The 22,255-nt window shown below is 40.8% G+C and overlaps 1 protein-coding gene across 1 annotated transcript; it reads left to right on the forward strand.

Annotated features, from left to right (window-relative positions):
* Positions 1 to 93: 93 nt before the first annotated feature.
* tfc (Brevican core protein triforce) lies at positions 94 to 21,238 on the forward strand. Its single transcript, XM_018101909.3, has 5 exons — positions 94 to 1,164; positions 6,110 to 6,652; positions 14,973 to 15,076; positions 20,008 to 20,116; positions 20,595 to 21,238. Exons 1-5 carry the CDS (start codon positions 906 to 908, stop codon positions 20,843 to 20,845), a joined length of 1,266 nt encoding a protein of 421 aa, XP_017957398.1. The 5' UTR covers positions 94 to 905; the 3' UTR covers positions 20,846 to 21,238.
* Positions 21,239 to 22,255: the final 1,017 nt, after the last annotated feature.

A 22,255-nucleotide genomic window follows, 5' to 3' on the forward strand; every position in this document is an offset into this window, starting at 1 on the left:
AGCGAGACAGAGACTGAGAGCGAGAGAGAGAGATAGAGAGAGAGAGCTAGAGCCAAACGAAGCAGCTGACCGGAGCCGAGGTGTCAGAGCCAAACACAGCCGATCGATCGACTCCAGAGAGAAGTCTCCAGCGCGCAACGTGTTTTAGTTGCGTTCAAACGCTTTAGTCTGTAAGTAAGCAAGCCGAAAGCCAACGCAAAAGTCACGAGAAACGGAGCTACGATCGAGGCTCTGGACGGTTCGAGAGCTCAGCGCCGAATGCGAACAACTTTGGAGTTCGGTCCGCTCAGCAGAGTCAGCAGGCCAGACCTCAGCAAGTGAGAGTTGAAAACACAGCGCTCTCCCGTGGCAGCAGCCACAGCCACAGCCACAGTCAACAACAGCAACAACAACAAGGAAAGAAAGTCAAATCAAGAGGCGGCAAGACGAGATCGCTCGATTACCTAATAGTGAGGCTGGCGGTGCAGATTAATGGCCAGACGCTCTCTATTCCACAACGCCATGAATATAGCAGGAGAAAACAGAAGCTTTGAGACTAAACACACCAGAGTTATCAACAACCCGAACCAAAAACAAACGCTGACAGCAACAGCAACAACAACAACAACATACGATCGTCGCCTCTATCGAACCATTGTGAATTCATATCCATAATTTGTAGATCTGCGGATCTATGGCATCTATGCATTTGTAATTTAGAAAGCGCCTGAGCAGCATTAGACTACACAAAGATCACAGTTAGAGCACGCCCGAGTGCAGCCATTCACCCACGACACACGCTCCGTGGAGCACACCGAGCTAGTGCAGCCTGCAGCGCATTTGCTTTCTCCTCTTGACCAGGTGTCAGTCGTGTCCACATCGCCGTCGCCGTTGCCGTCGCGCAGCTCTCTTACACAACCCGCGCAATGATAGTGCTACGCTTCACGCTCCTCACACTGCTCCTATCGCTGGCCAGCGTCGATTCCGGTAATAATGCACCACAAGATGTGCCGACGCCGCCCCTCGCAGTGCCTGTGCGAAATGTGCCGCAGAGACTGCCAGCAGCCGGCCACAGCAACAGCCATAGCAACAGCAGCAGCAGCCGAGGCAATGTACCAATTGCGATTGCCCAGCAGCAGCAGCAGCAGCAGCAGGAGGCGGCCACAAATGGACGCGACAAGCGAGGTAAGTACTTGATAGCTATTCCATGGCATGTTGGCCAAGTGGCATCGAGTGGCTAAATCCATGCCAAGGCCGACCGACCCAGCGATACATTTGAATGAGACCGCCTCAGTGCCTGTGCCAATATTGAAGATTGCACTTAGAGACAGATAGTGAGAGCAAGAGAGAGAGGGTGGTGGTGGGGGGGAGGGGAAGAGTTTGCTACATATGTTTGTGTATATATCATGCACCATTGATCTGCCTTGACTAGCAGCTGTTGAGGCGTGAAAGCTGATATTAATGAAATTGACCTTAACGTCTCACTGAGCATAACGTTTTGATGGGCTTAGCGAGTGCTTGAAAAATAAAAGGTAAACACTCCATAAAAATATTTGCTTGTGTATTTGCTGAAACATTTAACTGCTGACGATAATCTAAAATCATGTTTTAATCAACGCTTAATTAATAAATGCAAAACATTATAAGCATTTCTTTCTTTCTCCGCTAAACCAGCTCAGTCGCTGTTATATAAAGCCGATAATATTATTAATGTCATTGGCATCTTTATATGTTAGCACATTAATTATAAACAACAACAACAAAAAGACATTCATTTTTTTTTTTTTTTTTGTCATATAGTTATTCTTGTTGCATTTGGTATGCTGATGACCTCACGATTAGCCCGATAGACTGAATTCAATCCGCAAATATATACAGAGTCGCATTCATAGAATTTGTTTAAACTTGGGCGTTTATTGACTTTTTGCTATTTCGATCACCTTGTGACATTTATCTCTTGATATATACGCTACACACGATATATAGTATGTACATATAAATGCCCATCTATCGCTCTAATATATTTTACAATATTCCCTTTCTGTGCTCTTCTTCATTTCTATTGGGTTCAATCACCTGCCTTGCCAACACGAATAGAAATTTCCACCGATAAATTTGTCATTTCGAATGGGCCTATTATGCATGCAAGCTGTTCAGCAAGTTCTTGGGCCGAATGAAGTCTTACAGCATATTTTATGCTAATGCTGATTAATTATTAATGGGCTCAAATCTATTCTTAAGTGCTGCCATAATTAACGTTCTCAGATTGTGCTGCGCCGCGACGGCAGAGAACGTAGAGCTACACTCGAGATCATTAATAAGCATGTTGTGTCTGGCATTGAGATGCGCGTATTGTTCGTCTGTCGTGTATCAAATTTGTCTGCGTCAATCAAGAGAGCAGACCGCAGCTCGGCCAACGAGCCGTATGCGCTTTGGTGTTGCGTTACGCATACGCCGCATAGTACACTCGGTTTTCCTTCGCTTTTTTTTTTCTGCGGCTAATTGCGAGTGCATCGATTGCGCCAGCAAGGCAAAAACTAAATGAAATGAAATGGAATGAAATGAAAACTAAAGCACACTTTTTTCTCGCTTTCGTTTGCTTGACGGAATGCGCGCGACTCATAAAAAGTCGCAAACATTTTTGGCATACATATTTTTCGCACATGGCGCATTGCACAACAGCAAGCGAAACTCTTTTGTGGGGCAGCCAGTACTTGAGTAGATGCCGCGCTGCTGCTAATTGACCTCTTTTCAGCCAAGCGGCAATTACACGGCCCTCAATTCTTTTCCAGCAGCAACAGCAGCAGCAGCAGCAGCTCTGCTGCTTCTGAGATACAGCTACAGATACAGATACATCATCCGCTGTAGCTGGCGGGCTATTTGCAACAGATGCAAGTCGGAATGATTTACTGTTTGATTTGCACTGTATCTGTATCTGTATCTGTAGCTGTTGCTGTTGCTGTTGCTGTTGCTGCTGTCTTTTGCATTTTCAAGGCAGTTGCAGTTCCAACATCCTCGACGTGAAGTCTCAATGATTTATGTGCCTGGCCAGAGACAATTAGCCAATGTGCTCATGCCGTGTATCTTGTGCGATAGAGATAGACATCAATTCGAGCAGAACTGGGTTAAGCAATGCCATCAATTGCTGCTGCATAGCTGCCGCCGCATAGCTGCACGCTGCACGATATTATTGGAGAGCAATCGAACGGCGAACCGAAAATGCAACAGGCATATTTGTAAACTGCGTGCTAAACGGCGCTCAGAGATCGGCCGACTGGATTAGATTGTGCATTTGGGCCATCACGATTTCGTAGCGACTTTCAATTGGTCAATTGGTCAACTGCACAGACAATGGCATGTAAATTGCTACAGCAACAACAACAACAACAGCAGCAGCAACTATGTATAACAAGACTACCTTCAGCAATTGAAATGCGGCTCATTATGAGCGACAAATACTCGTAATATCTCAAGGATTATTGAGCTCGATTTGCTGCCGGCTCGTTGAGAACAATTCGATGCGTGTTAACAATGGGCCGCAAATGTGACTGCCATTAGAGTCCATTGTTTGGGCCGAGCCACTCATTGTCTGTCCGCCTGTTCGAGTGGCCGCCTCGCCGTGACCCCAGACGAGCGCAATTATACAATATATGGGATGCTCGGCGATTTGAATCGATAATTAATGCCACGAGGAAGCAGATACAAATATTGATGACTCAGCTGTCAGCCGTCAGCCGTCAGCTCTCAGTTGATGTATTGAGTGCTCTGCACTTAGACACAGATTGCATCTCAAATGGCTGAACAAGAGCAAAGAAAATCGATTTTCAATTGAGACATTAAACCAATTTGTGATTATGAACTGATATACTTTGCCTTTGCTTTCGAAAATGTATAAATAATGGAGATTTAGAGATAGTGAACTCTTATTATGTGAGTAAAGCCAGACACTCATAGATATTGTATTAAATTTGTTTTTGATTCTTGCCTTGAAGTGCGCTTTATAAAATCAATGGATGATAACATTTTCAAAGCAAACGCAATTATTTTGAAAGCCTTCAATCCACATTAAGTCAAATTATTTGTTAATCAAATATGGTTTGGTTTGTCTAGGTCGTTGCTGCAGCTTTTGAAAGCAAACATAAATGATTTCGTAGAAGAATTGTTATAATAGACAGACGGAGGCATGGCCAACCATTGATTTATATACGGACTATAATCGAAATATACATTTAGCTTGAAGGCATAAATCAATATCGCTTAATAGTTATCTGAGCATATTTATACAACTGAAGTTTCCCAATTTTATGAACACGTCCACCAAGTGCTATCAAATCCATTTTTGATGCACATAACTTACGCTTAAGGTACTTCCTAGTGTACCACACTCGATTATAGTGCTCGGATTTACTTTATAGACATAAACTGATTTGGTTTATATGCAGCTGACGTGGTTTAATGACCCACTCTCTGTCTCTGTCTCTATCCTTTCGCATCTCTTACTTTCCCTCTCTCTGAATTCCCCTTCTGATCATACATCAATAAGATTTATGACCAACTCCGTTTAAACACACCCAATTTCAATATTTAGCCAACATTCAGTACTTTAAGACGTGGCTTTAATTCGAATTTTATTTGCCCTTTTAACCAGGCAAAAGCCAGCTTGAGCTTGGAGGGAACTTTTTAAGCGACGACTTTTGGGTTCAAAGAAAAAACAGTAGAAAACAGAAATAATAACCGCAGGCAGAAGAAAAAAAAATACACAGTGAGGTGAAACAACGACAATAAATTGCGTAATAAATTTTAACTCATTTTACACACTTTAATGAAGGTAAACATATTTGTAAAGGCGTTGCAAAAAGCAAAAACAAAAGACGATAATAAAATTTAGTGAAACAAACCCGTAATGGCGGGCAATCAAAATTTTGTGGAGCGTACGACAATATTTTGATGCTCTTTTTGGTGTGTGTTTGGAGCTAATGCATCAAGCGAGCTGTTAAGGAGCAGTTAAGGCCTTTAACGACGCTTTGTCAACGCCGTTTGCTGCGGCATTCATATCAATTATTTGGCAATTTGAACTCATTAACCCAAAGGGGCGCTGGCCACCGGAGCATTAACTGCAACTGGAACTGGAACTGCAATCCGCTCAATTCGTTCAACTGTCTCTGACAGCCTTGACACACTTACAGTTGTTGCTGGGGCGGGGGGGACGGAGCTTCCAAATGGCAAAGGATCAATCTGTCATTAAACACACAAACAAAAAGGCAAAGTAAGCCGGAAGACCCACAAAAAAAGCAAAAAATTTAAAAAGCAAATTGTTAATTTATAAGCCGCTTCAGCATGAGCTAACGATCGCTGAGGCTGCGGCGGGCATTCCCGTCTGTCTCTGGGCCACACATTTGATTGATGCATGTCACTTAAGCGACTGAGGCAAAACGTCATGATGTCTATCAACTCAAATTGCAGCAAATCATTAACAGACTCTTGGGTGGCTTCTGCACATATCCATAGCTTGACTTGGCCTTAAATGTTCTCGCACAGAACTGGCTGCAAAAACTGGTCAAATAAGTTTGGTTTAGCCTGAATTCAGCTGGAACAGAAGATTGCCTTGCAGCGCATCTGCTAGTCGAGCACACTCGTCTGGAGCACTTTTAGCTGCTAAGCCAAGACTTGATAAACTCTTGACCTTAAGATTTAATTGATAGCCAGTTGCTTATACAGGTTGTACATGTGTTTATACCCTGTAAACTGAAAAGGTGAACAAGATAAGCTGATCTGCACACCTTCCACTTTTCACTTTTTATACTCAACTTAATTTTCTCTCTCTCTCAAGAATGAACAACGTATGTTTCTCTCTATCGCCCTCTCGCTCTTTCTCACCATCTCTACCATAGGGTATTAGCTAGTTGTGCCATCTCTCCCTCTCGCTCTCTATCCCCCGCTCACTAAACTACTATTACTTGTTTATTACTTGATTTTCTGCAACTCATCTTCAGCGTGAGTGTAGGCCGCCCGGCGTTTATGTAATTGCCCCAGCAAAAGTGGTCCAAGCGCTCGCCACCTGTTGGGATTGCTTAATGGCCGCGGCCCACATATGATTACATTGATTAATCGTGCATCAAACCAATTTCAGGTGCCACCAGCAGCAGCACGACGCGCAGCACGCAGCACAGAAGAGGCAGAAACCACAGCATCAGCCCGGGCCCCAACAGCAATCACTTTCAGCTGGATCAGAGCGAGCTGGCGCGCCAGAATCAGATAACCCAACAGATCTTTGCCAACTTTCTGGAGCGCCGATTGTTTCCCCATCGCAATGTTAGCCAGAATATACCCACCATAGAGGATATACTGCCCAAGCCGAAGCCGGCGCTTCATCCTCGTCCACGCGGCCTTGCGGCCAACATCGACAGCTTCAAGAGCGGCGGAGGAGCTCAGCGCAATCGTCTGGCAGCTGTGGCGGCCAGCAAGCGGCTGACGAGCTCCAATAGCCGCCTCGTGACCTACGAGGATGAGGAGGAGGACCTGGCGGATCAGCAGTCCCAGGCGAACAGCAATCCGCACGATGAGTACGACGATGATGTGCAGGAGTCGCTGCAGAGCGTGGAATCGGAGCAGCACGATCAGTACTACGGCAATATATTCCAACGTGATCCCAGCGAGAATGAAATTGATAGCGGTAAGTGTTGAAGTAGCTGCAGTTTTAGACTAATCAGGTGTTAAGTGTTGGAAAATGCCAATAAAAGCATTATTAAATTCATAATAAGCGCGTCACAAGCCAAGTAATAGATTCAATGAAAGCAATTAATTACCAGCCATAGTAAATTAATCAACACATACAATTCATAACGGTAAGTGTTGGAAAACTACAAAAAAGCCATTAATCAAGTTCATAAAGACATCAAGCGTGGAATGGGAAACAGCCCCATTTCGATCCCCTTCTTTACACAGACGACCATCCATCAAATTACAAATTACAAATAGCTGCAGCGATCGCCATAATAATCGCATCATCAAGCTGCCCGTTAATAACCTTGCTTTCAGTTTCTTAAGTAGCGGCTGCTGAGAGTATTTACATAGTCTAAGGCAAAGGCAATGGAAACGATATTAACTGATAGACTCATTTATTCACATCAAATATCATCATCACACATCATCGTATCCTGCCTTAAAATAGGAATGCGACTAATATACGAAATGATCCACAAATCAAAATGACTGTTGAGAGAAATTCAATAACTGGCGTCCACTTGTTCACCTCGTTCATTGAGCTACCATCGAGACACAGAACAGATAGCTGACGGCGATACATCTTGCTGTACTGGATATAAGTGTAGAATACTTTGGAAATTACAATTTATATGTGCTCCGATCTGTGCACGACTCTAAATTTTCTCCTCTTCAATAAATGAATCTGAAGCTGTTTCTAATCAAATATGTTTATAGAAAGTCGCAGGCTACTGCTCTATTTAAAAATTACAAATAGCGATGCTTTTATAATCGTATCATCCATATGACCTTGCTTTTAGTTTCTTAAGTAGCTGCTGTTGATGCGGCCCCCGTAAATATTTACACACTCGACGCAAAGGCAGAGGTGATGAGCTTATATATTATATCACTACTCAGTTGAAGACTCTGCTCTATAGAGGTGAGGAAACATCGCAGACATTTCGTGTAATTCCTTAACGTATTTAAAGCCTCTTTTAATATCGCATTCAGCTGACCCAGTAAGAGCATTAAATATGCCTCACTCTGCTGCTGTTCTTGAGTTTCATATTGTGTCGCTCTGCGAGTCATTTATTTGCATACAAAAGCGTTTTTGTTGTTGTGGTAAATGTCGTTTTCGCGCCGTTGCGGTTCATGGCTCACGAGGCGTATGATGGATGCCAGCTTCTTATGTCATTTGCCGCGTCTGCGTAGTGTTTGCATTTAATTTATGCCTTGTTTTCCCTGCCCATACCAACAACTGTTTGCGCAACTTTATCCGTTAATTCGACTCGATTTGATTAACCAACTTCACTTGCAGTCGCCAATCGCCTTCGCACTTGTACAATATTGAACTTTATCATTCGATATTTTGTCTCATCTGAACAGTCAACAGAAACTCGTTTTCAATTTACCTTTGAATCTCTAGCTGTACCCATTGAATTCACACCTCCATGCGCACAGCAACCGCAGCTGTGCTTCGCTACGATCTTTGTTTTGATTTGGACTCCGATGTTTGAACTAAGTCGTTTCAATGCAGCTCATTGTTTTCTTATCGCAAATCGAATTTGAATTCGTTTATAAGCACATTAAATACTCAAATTAAATGTGACGATTATTTCTGATCGAGTAGAGCTATAAATCTTGAGCAAGCTGCCTGCGGGAATCACTTAAAACCGTTCGGCTTGGGTTAAACGAACCCAAGCGAGCCAAATTAATTAACGTATTGTCGCCAATTAAATATTGCTAGAAAATTAGCTAGATAACAGTTTACACAAAATGATATTTAAACAAAGAAGCTAGAGAAGTTAAACAAATATTTAATTAAAATAAAATATTAAAAAAAAATATATATATATTTATCGTCTCTATAGTTAAAGTTGTTAGTTAAAGTTAAATTAAAATTAAATATTATTAAAAAATATATTTATTGTAAAAAAAGGAAATGTTTGCAGCTATATAATAAATATTAACTATTCAAATTTAATTTTAATTTTGGTAATAACGAATTGTGATAAATTATTTAATTATAATGTTCTCAGAATCGAAAATTTCATGTTTTCTAATGAAGTTTCTAAATCGCCTGGAGCGTAAATTATATATTTTTGCTATATTTATTACCCAACGCGCCAAGGCCGAACAAGTTTGAATACAAAAGATAATGAATATTATATTTTAAAGACATATACTAAAAATTCAAGTGATCCATTAACTATTTTTCTATGCGAATTAGTATTGTTCTTTGTTGATGTGACGTAGACAGTTAAATTAATGATCCCCAACTAAACTCGTTTTCAAGAAACGTAATTTAATTAATGTAAATAACTAACAAATGAGATGCCCTGCGGCTATAAAGCTGCGAGCCTATCATTATTCAGATAGAACAGAAATTCCTCAACTAATTGCCGTAATTTGACAAGATGTCAGATGTAACTTAGTAAAGAGACTTATTAAGTAGCAGAGGGCACACTTCCGACATTGTTCTCCGATCAATTAGGTTTCTATTACAAAGGAACTCGCCATGAATTGGAACGCTGCCCTTTAAATTGGATTTGCTGCTGTAATCTAATATCAATGCCAAATGCTAATCATATCAAATGCTTTTTTATGTCTGGCTACATAATTAAGCAGCTTCAAACGTGTTTTTCTCCGTCCAGCTTGGCGGGCAAGAGCAAAGAACTAGCTGCAAAGATTCCCAGTTACATCGAACAACATTGATTCAAATATTCATTCGTTTATTCAAAAAGTATCAAAATATCATCTCGCCTTAGGCGACGAATGCGATAAATATACGAAATGATCCACATATTAAAATGGCGCTTGACAGAAATTCCACCAATGGCATCCACTTCTTCACCTCGTTCATTGCGTCCGATTCGACAACCTGAAAAGATGCCTTGCTACGATACATTTTGCTGTTTCGTTCTAGTGTAATATTTTTGAATTTATATTGAGGTGTATATATGGTATACACATGGACAGCTTGTATATATATGAATCTAAATTATTTTTCTTTCTTTGCTCATATCAAAGTTTTCTTCTGTGACATTTAAAGCAAATGAATTTCGAGCTGATTCTAACAAAAGAAAGCCGGATTCCCACATCGACTTGCATGTTCATCATAAAACGATCCACGTTTGTATCAAGCATAATGAATTTCAAATTTCAAATAAACATTCTGAGTGCTGCGTCAGATGGTGTGCATATTACGTATACGCAGCGTAGCTGCTGTCAAGGTCAGTCGCGTGACTCGGCTCGCAGCGAAAGCGAAAGCATCCGCCACAAATGGCATTGTGTAGCCGCAGCTCGAAGCTTGGCTTGGTAACAGAAACTGAGCATCAGTGAAATTGCAAAATCTTAGAATCGAGAGAACTTTGCGGTGCACAGATCAGAAATTGCTTGAAACTTGAGTGTTTTTTTGGATGTTGCGGTATTTGTATTTTGTTTTTTTGTTGTTGCATGTTTTTTGTCTCATGCTCAAGCTCGACTCTTTTGTGGGCATGTCAAAAAAATTAAAGCACGCTCCACTGATGGTTACCTTGGTGGGCCAACAACGACTGCGACTCCGACTCCGACTTCGACTTCGACTTCGACTGAAGCTGTGGCTGCTACGTCAAGTGTCAGCTGCAGGCCCCACTCAACACTCGACAGACGCCAACAAGTGTCCACACACACACGCACACACAGTAAGAGAGACAGACAGACGGACAGAGCAGCACATCCCAGCTCGGATGCTAATCTTCACCGAAAAAACCAAAAATGTTTAATAAAACAAAAAAAAAACCTCATCAAACGAGTTGCAGCGTCGCTCCAGCCAACCAGTTGAACCTGTCCCGCTCTCGCACTGAGCGGCACGCTCTCGCTCTCTCTCTCTCTCTCCAGCTCTCTCGTGTTTCTCTGGTGAATTCTGCGTAAGTTGGCGTCCAAGCGCTCCGAATTGGTTAGTTCTTCGCCAGTCGACGGTCAGTTTGGGCGCGCATGCGCACGGGTCTTTCAGTCTTGTAACATATAAAAAGAAATATATAGATATATACATATATACACATATAGTTGTAGCTGTGCATATACCTACATATATCCCAATAATATCTGGCTAGTTATATTTCGATTATTGTGCGCCGCCTTGATTTGAATTTTTTAGCAACTTTCGATTTCGTTCGACGCCAACTCGCTGACAATACAAAGCGAGTGATAAAGAAAGAAACGCGCATCTCTTAAATACAAGAAAAATTCATATGTTAATTCGGGCTGCTGCAGCAGATTCATAAATTTCGAACGAAAATGCGTTGAAAAGCAACGAAGGCAGCGAAATTTTGTTTTGGTTTTGCTATCATTACGGAAGTGCAAAATTTGCATAACTGGAATTGAAATATTTCAGAAACACATAAAAATCATAAATAAATAAATTTTTAATAAAATACATTTTTCAACTGAACTATTTCAATAAACATATACCATATTTATTTAGACGCAGCGAATAACGAAACAGAAAGAAAAACCAACAAAACCAAAAAGAAACTAAACAAAAACAAATCATGCAAACATCTTTGGCTTTGTCTGTGATAATCGTCCTGCAGCTGCTCAGCTGCAGCGTGGACAGGACATTGGCAACGCCGAGCAAAGCATCGGGTCCTGTAGCTGGTACGTTTAATCCATCCACCAAAGTCTTATAAGTGTGAGCGATTGCATAATACCCGCTCGCTGGCACATCCTTCCGGCCCGCGCTTATCTATGCTCAATCGACTTTCACTCTCCACATTTAGCATTTATTTATTTGTGTTTTATTGAAATTTACGCCGAACGTTTAATTAAGGAGCTGTTTACACATTTCTGTTTTTCTGTTACTGTTACTGTTTCTGTTTGTATTTGTATTTGCTTTTTTTTGTCGTCGGCTGCTGTCGTATTGAGTTATTCCATTGATTGATTCGCTTTGCTACAGTTTTCGGTCTATTTATTTTTTTGTTTTTGGTGTTTTTTTTTTTTAAGGTTTGCTTTGAGCAATCAATGGAATTAGTTGTTGTTACACCTGCTTCATTTTTGTTTTCTTGGTAGGCTGTTGAAATATTTGATTGTCGCCAGAGTTGAGCCGACAAAAAGCAGCAATAAATCACTAAAAGGAACGCATAAATTTGATTGCCAATGAGCAATGTGGGCGGAACAGAAGGCCAGGGTCAGATGGATAAAATAAATAGAGCAATCAGCCGAATTTATCTAGATTTATGCATAAGTGAACATGCAAATTTGTGTAAAAACGCAGGGCAACACTGCGTATGCGTGATATTCAGAAATAAAGTTATTAGAGCTGGGTAAACCCTTAATTGAGATTAGTTTCATGTTGATGAGCATAATTTACAGGGTATACTTGAGGCTAGCAGAAACGCCGACCCCACATGACATAGATCGATTTGCCCAGCAACAAACATTTGTTTTTTTTTTTTTTCGGAATTAATTAAACCTGTTGTGCGGTTCGATGCATATGAAAACTTCAAGCAGATTTGCAATCTTGACAACTAATCAAATGCTTTTTAAGGCAAGTCAAAGGGGGTACAAAAAAAGATTTTTATTTATAGTTTTCCATTTTTTTTTAGCTGTTAGCAAACTGACTTCTACGAAAAGAAAAAAATTGCTTAAATATGCAGAATGCAAACATAAAATTGTCGAAAACGGGTTAACATCATATAAATAATAAAAGAAAACATGCAAACATTAAAATTAAATTTAAATTCCATTGTTTAAAATTTTGAATAATCAGCACAAAATAAAATACATTTACTGTACAGGAAGCTGCTCAGCCAGAGTCACTTGAATTTCCATTAAGTGCTAAGCTATGTTGAGTGCTCAGGATATGTCTTAAAGAATTCCTTTAATTACTTACGCAACGCCACAGATATCCGCCTGACCTTGCCCAACTCACTCTTAATTGGACTCGAATTCTCTAAAGGAAATTTTCGTATATTTATTGTAAGCATTGGCATTGACTTTGACTGCCGTTGCCGTTGCCGTTGCCGTTGCCGGTGCCACGCCCTCCCTTTGAGCTGCACGAAACTGAGCTGAAAATTGAAACTGGTTTACCTGTCAGCAGGCAAATTAATTGCCTGCCAAAGAAACTGCCATAACAACGCATGAATAATAAACCATAAAATCTATACTAAATATTGACTTTATTTATTAATAAACAACGGTAATTTTATAGCAAAACTTTTGTCTTCAAACACACAAGTAAATTAAGTTTGACTGCAAACTTCATCAATTTGCACCTTCAATTCGCGCTGCCCGTCTCGTGTGATCCTCGGCTTTATGCAGTTCGCAGACCGGTTAATCTCTATGGGCACTCGACTTGACACCGTCAATTAACAAGCCGTGCTTCAATGCGATGATGCAATGCCATGGAAAGTTTTCTTTTTTTTTTCTTAAATTGAAATTGAAATGGGTGAAAAATCGCAAGCAGCTTCTGGAGTTTTGGAGTGAGCGGAAGTACCGGGCCATCATGTAGTCATGTTTATATGTATCGAGTCTTTATTTCAGAATTCGTGATCAGCTTACAAATGATTGATTGATATATGAAATAATTTAATAATATATGAATAATTTTTATAATTTATTGTATGGTATTTATAATATTTATTTAAATTTACAGCAAGTCTTTCTATAGTCAGCTTGATCTAACTGCATGCAAGCATTATTCAATACATATTTCTTATACCATATGAAGCAGTTTCTTCTTTTATTTGGCATGCCAAAGACATTGCTCATACGCCACGTCTTCCCTAGGCAAACGTCACAGCTCAACTTCTGACGTTTTCTGACTGAATTTTTTAGCCATATTTCTCTGCACCACCCACACAGACTATATCCAAGCTGTCTAATGAACACATTAACCTATTCAGTTACATCTTAAAGTTAGCCTTACTTCTGTGTACTTCATACTCTGTTAGCTCTATATATATACCATTAAATGCAAATGGCAACATTTTGGAGCTCATTGGCAACGCCAATTGCAACATTTTCATATTTAAATAAATTTTATGTGCACTTGTTTTATTTTTATAAATATGTATGTAGCCAACACTCACCCATTCTCACTCATTCATTGTAAATGTTTGCAAACAGTTCACAGGCAGCCGAATTTAATATTCCATTATTCAACTCTATAATTATCATTAGCGACGCCTTCTGCAGGGCCTTGGCTCGTAATGGCAGCCATTGCGGATGATTAATTAACAAAATTTCGCGAAAATGTTTGCTGCCTGCCATATTTGTGTGCCGTGTTGTATTGTCTTTTGTTGAGCTTGGCTACAACAGCCAAAGAAATCAAATAACAAAATAGAAACACAAATGCCGTTAGCTTGGCTACACACATAATACAGCCCCATACATGCCATCATTGTGACCTTCACACAGTCAGAATCTATTGTGAGCTGCCGTTGACCTCGATTTAGTTTCGATTTCATTTATAGATCCCGCCAGCCCATCAAAGCCATTGTCAAACATTCTCAGCGCTGGCTCACGCTGCTCATGAACAGGTTCAACTCGTTGCGAACCAGTTCCAATTTACACTGTTTTTCAATCAATAAATAAGCCATCATAATTCAATATGTGGCGAAATGTGAGCACGCAATTAGCTGAAAGGTTTTATCAGTTAAGAACTGGAGATTTGCCTGTTTTATGAGCAAATTCAATTCAAATGACAATGTTTATGATTTTTGATTGAACGGCTGATTAATTGGCTTTAGCAGTAAGCTGGCTGAGTTGAGGTGTGGTGCACTCGAGGTATGCGCAATTTGTCCACGTTTATGTAACACGTCAAACTTGATTGATTGATGTGGTTTAGTATCAGCAGACGAGTTGAATTTATAGCTGTTCTGGTTCGTCTCTATATGCATATATGTACATGCGCATCTATCTATATTCGAATAAATTCTGGAGAAGAGCAGTAGCTCGAGTAGCTGTCAGGCATGCCTCAGTTATCTCAAGTCGCTTCTCATAATTAAAATACAAGCGATTTGTAATTTCAGTAAATCAGTTGGGTTTATAGATTTTTGATTATATCTGGCTTAACTGAGCTGATTTGTATGCATAAGCTGGCATCGTCTTGGCTCGTAACTTGTATAATTTAAAATCGTATTTTTATAACTGTTTATTCAATTTTATTGCTGATATTGTTTTTCGACCTTGATATTTCGATGCCCGTTTTACAAAGAGAAAAACAAAAAAAATAAATAAATGTAAAAAAGATCATTTGTTGTTTTGGGATATTTTCATTACTGATATGCTTCCTTGATTTCTATTTTTAGACTGCCCCAACTGCGTGGACGAGTCGCAGTACACGCCAAACAAATGGACGATGCCGCTGCTGAAGCTGGGCGAGAAGCGCTACTATCTGGGCATCTTCTTCAAGGTAAGCCACATTCCGCGCTGCAACTGTGCAACGGTTCAACGGTCTGCAGTCCGGTTCATATTTTGCCATTAAATTAGCATCTGCCTTCGCAAATATGCATAAGAAGCTTGCAACAGACAAAGCTGACATACATACATACGTACATGCATACAAATATGCATATACATATGTATGGGCAAGTACAGGCATCCAAGATCTCTGCCCTTTCGAGGCAACTGGCTTGTTATCATTGATGCCTAGCCTCAGAACTGATATCAGGGCCACATTGGCTCGATCATTAACCAGATATTAACTAAATAGATGGCCCTGATGTATCGATCTTGGGCACGCATCGTCTATGTCGGCCTATGACAGAGCTCTGCGTATCAAATTATATTTCGTATAATTTATGCACCCATTCATATTATAAACATATTAGTAGAGCGCATAAAAAACGCGCCCGAAACGCGTGCGTTTTTAGCGCGAATCGTGACGGGTTTTTTTAGTTTTTGTTGCTGTCTTTATTTATTGATTAGTTGTAGTGGAGTAGAGGCGAGTATGCAAATGTCTAGCAACGGTTGTGCATTCAAACAAACGCAATAAATTGTCAGCGCTAACCATATATAAAGAGGAAATCTCCTTGAACTTTAGGCCACGCCAAGCAGCCGCTGAGATCGCGGTTTGTAAATCAGGCAAGCAAATCAAATCAAGCGTTGGACAAAAGATGATGATTGAGGCTCGGAGGAGGAAGCTGCCGCAGTCTATCTCAGTCAGCCGGCGACCGTTATAAATGGCACGCAAAGGTCAGCGCCAGCTGGGAGCAATGGATGGGGTCAAACGTTGCTGTTCACATGCAGCGAAAAGGAATTTCGAAGCGAAGATCTTCGAATTGTAGAGCGCGAGCCATTAATTTTGTTTTCGATTTAGCAATTTGTTTAGAGCGAAGCGTTCGATTATAATTGCCAAGCGATTAATTAACGGCATAGTTAATACAGAATTCGAGCTAAAAGCAGAAGTGATCTAAGTGTATTTTATATACATACAGACATACGCATACATATGTATTTGCAATTAATCAGCATTGCTTAAACGAGTTCTTCGAGCAATTTAGCAATTTATGTCTATTTTGTAATTAAATCAAACTTTGAAGACTCTCAATTTAAACGATATCTATTAAATCGGTTTAGCTTTACTTGCATATATACATATATATATTTCTACATGTGTATATACTCTACATAATTATATTAGTTCAGGCAACAACAACAACTGGAAAGTAATTAATTTTTGTTCTACACATTGTTTTATGATGACTTTGGCAGAGACAGAGAGACGCAAAAAGGGGGGCGGGGCGGGGCGGGGCGGGTGCGATTCATTGACAAATAAAACATTTCTCTATTGTGCGCATGCCGACAGTTAGATTGTGAATTGTATTCATTATACGTACATTAATTAAGAGCAGGTGCGACAGCTGATTAGACGGCGTTGCACAGAATTGCCAACAACATGTCGGCCCCCGACGCCTCTAATCAAGTTTCGGAATTCCGATTGACAGAGAACATTCACCTTATGAAACGTGCGCTAAATAACAACAACAACTGCAACAACAACAACAGCAATTGCAAAAACTTCTTCAGAAATGCTATGAACTGAGTTGTTTATGGCTCCCAAATCCCAATTAAGAATCGCTGTAAAACTCATGCATAACTTAACATATTTAACTTGGTTTTTTCTTCTCTCTTCCTCTTGCGTATTACGCAATGGCACGCTGGCCAGCAACAAAAATAAGAGAAACAAATTAAAATTAATTTGCCTGCGGCACGAACGAATGAACGAACGAACAAACAGTCCAAGAAAACATCAGATGGCAGCCAGCCACTGGCCAATCAGCCAATGGACTTCGACTTGGTCGTTGTCTGCTTTTTTAATGCGACACTAATTGCAGTTGATTATGAGGCGCGAGGGGCGTGGGCGTGGCGGGCTATTAAGCAACGACTCTATCAATGCATGTTTTCGGCATGTTAATGACAATTACCAAAACAGTGTCAAACATTTTGTTGCCATCCAATTGAATCGACCTGCCAGTTGGCTTGAGTGTGGAACAAGAACAGTCAACAAATGAGTGTATATATAAATGTATATATGTATATATTTAGACAGATATTGAGTAGTTACTGCAATATTAACATAACACTCAGCTTTTATTAAACTATATTCAATTCAACTGTGAGTCCAAGTCAACTCCTTTAGTCGGTTTAACTCCTGCCATGTCTTATTGAGTAATCTAACCTGTTTTTATCGCTTTAAGCTGTACATATGTAAAAATAAGGCTTAAACTGTTATTAAATTAACTTTATGTGATATGAAATAAGATTTGATTATTTGTCAACTTCCACTTAGCCAGAGGGTATGTGATTTGCTTTGCTTGCTCAGCATAAACTTTGGTAATATATATTTGAATTCTGTGCTCTCTCTACTCACATGAAAGCGATGGCAATATAAAGACTATAGATGCACATAGAATTAGGCCTCATTTCCTTGAATAGACTATATGAACTTGGGGCTCATTTATAAATTAAAAAAAAAGCCTTAAAGCCATAAATCAATCTTCAATAAATTCCCTTACAAGAGTGCAAAATAGATGGCTTCAAAACTAACTGAACTTATTTAAATTAAGTAATTATAGTATTCGGCACTCATCAACCATTTATTGAGCCCTTTTATTCGTTACTCATAATCAGCTTAAGAAGTAATTTACTTTCATGTAGACAGTGCTTGAGTGCTTCACGTTTGCTTTACGATTTCACACGCCCATTGGCTTAGGCCGCACTTTGATATTCGGTTTCGGTTTCTGTATCCATTTTATAGCAAAACATTTATAGCTCCGAGCCAATATAAAATGCTTGTCGTGTCCCTCTAGCTGATTTCCAAAGATACTCATTATAAATAAGCTGACATAAACGTCACCTTAGATTCGCTTGTTTTGTGTCGGATATTTTGCAATGAATATCCACACACACTCTCACTCATTCACTCTGTCTCTCTCTCTCGCTGTCTCTCTCTCTCTCTCTCTCGCTCTCTGTGTACTTTACATAATTACATAATACCCATCGAACTCGAGCAAACATTCAATCATTCTGCTGCAATCCTTTCATGCAATTGCTGCTAGCCGCATGCGGCACATGTCACACACACACGCACACACGCACACATGCAAGCTTAACAATTCACATTCGATTGCATGACTGATCCAGATCTTAAGCGCTGTGTCAGCTGCCACAGTCAGAGCTGCCTCATGCTGCACACCTGCCGCCTGCCCCTGCCCCCTGCGCCCTGCCACCTGCCGTGTTGGCATCTCACCTGGCTGCAACGAGCGTCAATAAAAGTCGTCAACATTTTATGTTTCATTTCTGTTGTTGTCTTCCTTTTGCATTATTTAACAGGCAGCGCGCGCTTGCAACAAGGTAGCTGGCAGGAGACGGCAGGCAGGAGGCGGCTGGCAGGGCTCAGCAGTTATGGCAACCGCCCACGCAACGACAGCCAATTAGAGACGACGTTGATGTGGCCAAAAACTGTTGATGATAGTCATCGGACGTGGCAAACTCGGCTTTAGCTTTGCCATATCCTGCCATAGTCCCATTTATATATATATATATATATATATATATATATATATATATATATATATATATATATATTTCTATCAATAGATCAATATAGCAATGGCTGCAATTTGATATTCAATTAACGCTAATGGCTTTTGGTTACACACGTCTAATTAGCCACGCCCACCGCCTGTTGAATCGCACACATATTTCTATATTCTCCATATTCTCCAGGTGTGTAGCTGTGTGTGTGCGTGTGTGCTTTGCCACCAGCAGGTGATGCGCATCTAAATCGATTACGCAACTACCACGTGCAGCACTTTGCCCGAGTCCCTTAGCCCTCTCTGTCTAGCTGGCTGGCTGGCTCTGCGGTCTACCAACCATGTCGACATCGACGTCGTCATTAACTTTGCTTTAATTGTATTAGCCGTAATTGTGCGCGAATAAAGCGCAAACTGACGCAGCATCCTGTCGCTCTCTCTCTCTTTCTCTCTCTGGCCTGGAGTGACGAGAAAGTTGTCATCCTTGTTGTTGTTGTTGTTGTTGTGCTTGTGGCACGCTTACTGAAAGTGTTTATTGGGCTGTAAAAGTACGCTCCACTGACGCCTAGAAGACAATTAGTTTGCCATATGCGCAAAAGAAAGAAAGCGGTAGCATCACAGCACCGTCTCTGCACCCACTCCTGCTTGCCTCCTTCCCCTTGCCAAAGGTGTTAAGGGTCGTGTTTACCTGATGTGCATTTCTTGCTGAATGTTGAGCATTCTTTGGGCACATTCCCCAGAACTTGCCAAAAAGTTTGGCTTATCTCAGCTACCCTATAGAAATTGAAGTAGGGTAGGCAAGCACTACCCGTTCATAGACAATGGTAAGGGTAAGGGTAACACCCACCTAGCATCATTCTAGCATGCTTAATTTATGGCAATTATTTTAATTGATAGTCAATAGAAATTAAGGTTCAAGATAATAATGCCAAGCATCAAACAATTAAAAATGTTTGGATCTTAGATCAGGTTTACTTTGTGTTTCAGCATTGCATGAGAAGCATAACTCACGCTGCTCATCTCGAACCAGTTGGCTAGCAAACAGGTTGGCTAAGGCATGAAGTTAATAAATATAACGAGACCAGCTGAGCTCAAAATATATGAATAGTTATGCTAATTTTAGCAAAATATATTGAGAATTTATGGCAACAGAAATATGTTCACTATATTTATTGCAAGGAAATCATGTTTATTTTAATAAAATATACATTTCCCGGGCACACCTGAATTGTTCATAACTATAGGGTATTCAAATACTTATCAACTCATCTCTCACTCTCTCTCTCTCTTTCTCTCTCTCTTGCAGGCGAATTGGTTCAAAGCCACGCAATATTGTCGCTACCATGGCATGCACTTGGCTAGCATTTCATCACAGGAAGAGAACGATAGACTGGAGAAACACATACGCGACTTTGGTAAGTAAACGAAGTAATGCTAGTAGTAGTAGTAGAAGAAGAAGAAAAGTCATGGAATAGCTGAAACCTGGGCTAAGTACTTGGACTGGTTTTGAATAATTGCAAAACGTGGGGCTTTGACTTTCTAGCGTGCATAATACGCGGAAGTTGGTAACCCAAAGCTGACAAAGGGAAAATTGCTTTAGTAGAGAGGGAGCAGGGGACAAGGGGGCAGCTGGTGACTCGGACAATGGACTACAAATGCGGCGAGGCATTCAATTTCGTTGCACTTTCCACATCAAACTCGAGAAAGTGAATGGGCCGGGTGGAGAGCTGGGCAGTTGGACAGTTGGGCAGCCACGCCCATTAGTGACTATTCAAAACACCTAAATCGGATGAAAAGTGGGCATAATTTATAACACTGTAAAACTTTTGCCGTTTCCCCTTTCTCTGTTGGCACTACTCGTAACAAAACGCTTAACGCACAATTCGTTCACAGGTTTGGGCCACGAGCACTTCTGGATATCTGGCACAGATCTGGCCGACGAGGGCAACTACTTTTGGATGGCCACGGGCCGGCCCATCACGTTCACCAACTGGAATGCCGGCGAGCCAAACAATTTCCGCTACGAGAACGGCGAGGAGGAGAACTGCCTCGAGCTGTGGAATCGCGATGGCAAAGGCCTGAAGTGGAACGATTCGCCCTGCAGCTTCGAGACCTACTTTGTCTGCGAGGTGCAGCCCGTCTGATGGAGCACAGCCCGGCCACACTTTCCACATCCCCCATCTGCATAAACATTCGTATCTTCGTATATACGCATACATAGATATATATAGGATATCAAGCATACGACATGCGGCACACAAAGCAAAAACAAAACAAACTTAGTTATTATGTTGCGTAGTGTACACTAGCTGATAAGTGTGTAAGGGCATCTGAATTTCGCAGTGCTGTGCTGTGCATGTATTAATCTAATTCACATACGAACCCAAAATTTCAACATAATTTAACAACAATTTCGGTTAAGTTCAAGTTCTTGTTGATGCTTAGCTAGTAAATAAATTTAAATTATACGTTCGTCTAGATCGTAGGAATGTAAAAAGAAACCACAAAATAAAAACAAATTACCCCATTAAATATAAGTGCGATTAATGTGTGAAAATTTCAGGCGGTGCAGCGGTGCGTATGAGCAACGCTCAATATTGGCCACAAAAATGCGCTCAAATAAAATTGAAAGTGCCTGTCAACACGAGCGTTACCCCACCCTCCCTCTATCGCTCGCTCGTGCTTTCTTTTCAGCACTCTCTTGCTCTACATTCGCGCCCCCCTCGGATTGCACCCACCTGTCGTCTGCCAAGCAGCTAAACACAACTAATGCCAATACAACTTATAATCATCTGGAACTGCTTGACAATGCGCCAGAATTTAACAAGTCAAGCGAGCAGAGAGAGAGCTGGATAGTCTGCCTGCCAAAGAGAGAGAGAGCGATAGAGAGTATGCTTCAGGGACTAGTCTGCTTATCTCTCCGCTCGTCCAGCTGTTGAGCCGTCCAGCTGCACGCCGCCGGCAAGGGCTAGTCACGACCTCCTCTGGGACAGACAATGCGAAAACGTGCAACGAGCCGCCTTTAACAAGCTGCGGCTGTTTGTTGTTTATGCGCCTAAAAAAGCAAGGTATAAGAGCGAGATAGCGATAGAGAGAGAGAGAGAAAAGCGTGCGCATGCGTGAAGTAAAAGAGAAGGGACGAAGAGAGCCATTTTACAGTCAGACTTTAAAGCCAACAGGATGTGTTTTTTCTCAGGCCTAATCAGATTATCGGGCAGCAATGGGGCGCTATATTGAGAAATCATTCACAAGGAATTTTAAATCAGCTAATGCAATAGGGATAAACAACTTTTCTTGAGCAGCTGACTTAATCAAATAATGATAAGTTGAATTATCTTTACTATCAATTTACTGTATAAAAGTCACTTTCAATGCACACACACTTGTATATCATATCATATCATATCATATCATTACCCAAGATATGCTATATGTGCTCACATGTCACAAATTCATCCCACTGTGCGTATGCAAAGAGAACACTCCCTATACAAGACTTCACTTCCTCTCTTACACACACACTCTCTCTCTCTCTCTCTTTCCATGTGTGACTC

Source organism: Drosophila navojoa, chromosome 4, assembly GCF_054131105.1.
Source record: "Drosophila navojoa isolate 15081-1374.11 chromosome 4, UAZ_NAV_1.0, whole genome shotgun sequence".
Lineage (NCBI taxonomy): Eukaryota > Metazoa > Arthropoda > Insecta > Diptera > Drosophilidae > Drosophila > Drosophila navojoa.

Excerpts from the sequence above, each read along its gene's own strand:
- tfc (XM_018101909.3), top strand. The coding sequence starts at position 906 with ATGATAGTGCTACGCTTCACGCTCCTCACACTGCTCCTATCGCTGGCC. Across the intron at positions 1,165-6,109 it reads AAATGGACGCGACAAGCGAG|GTGCCACCAGCAGCAGCACG; the intron begins GTAAGTACTTGA and ends AACCAATTTCAG. Across the intron at positions 20,117-20,594 it reads GAAACACATACGCGACTTTG|GTTTGGGCCACGAGCACTTC; the intron begins GTAAGTAAACGA and ends ATTCGTTCACAG.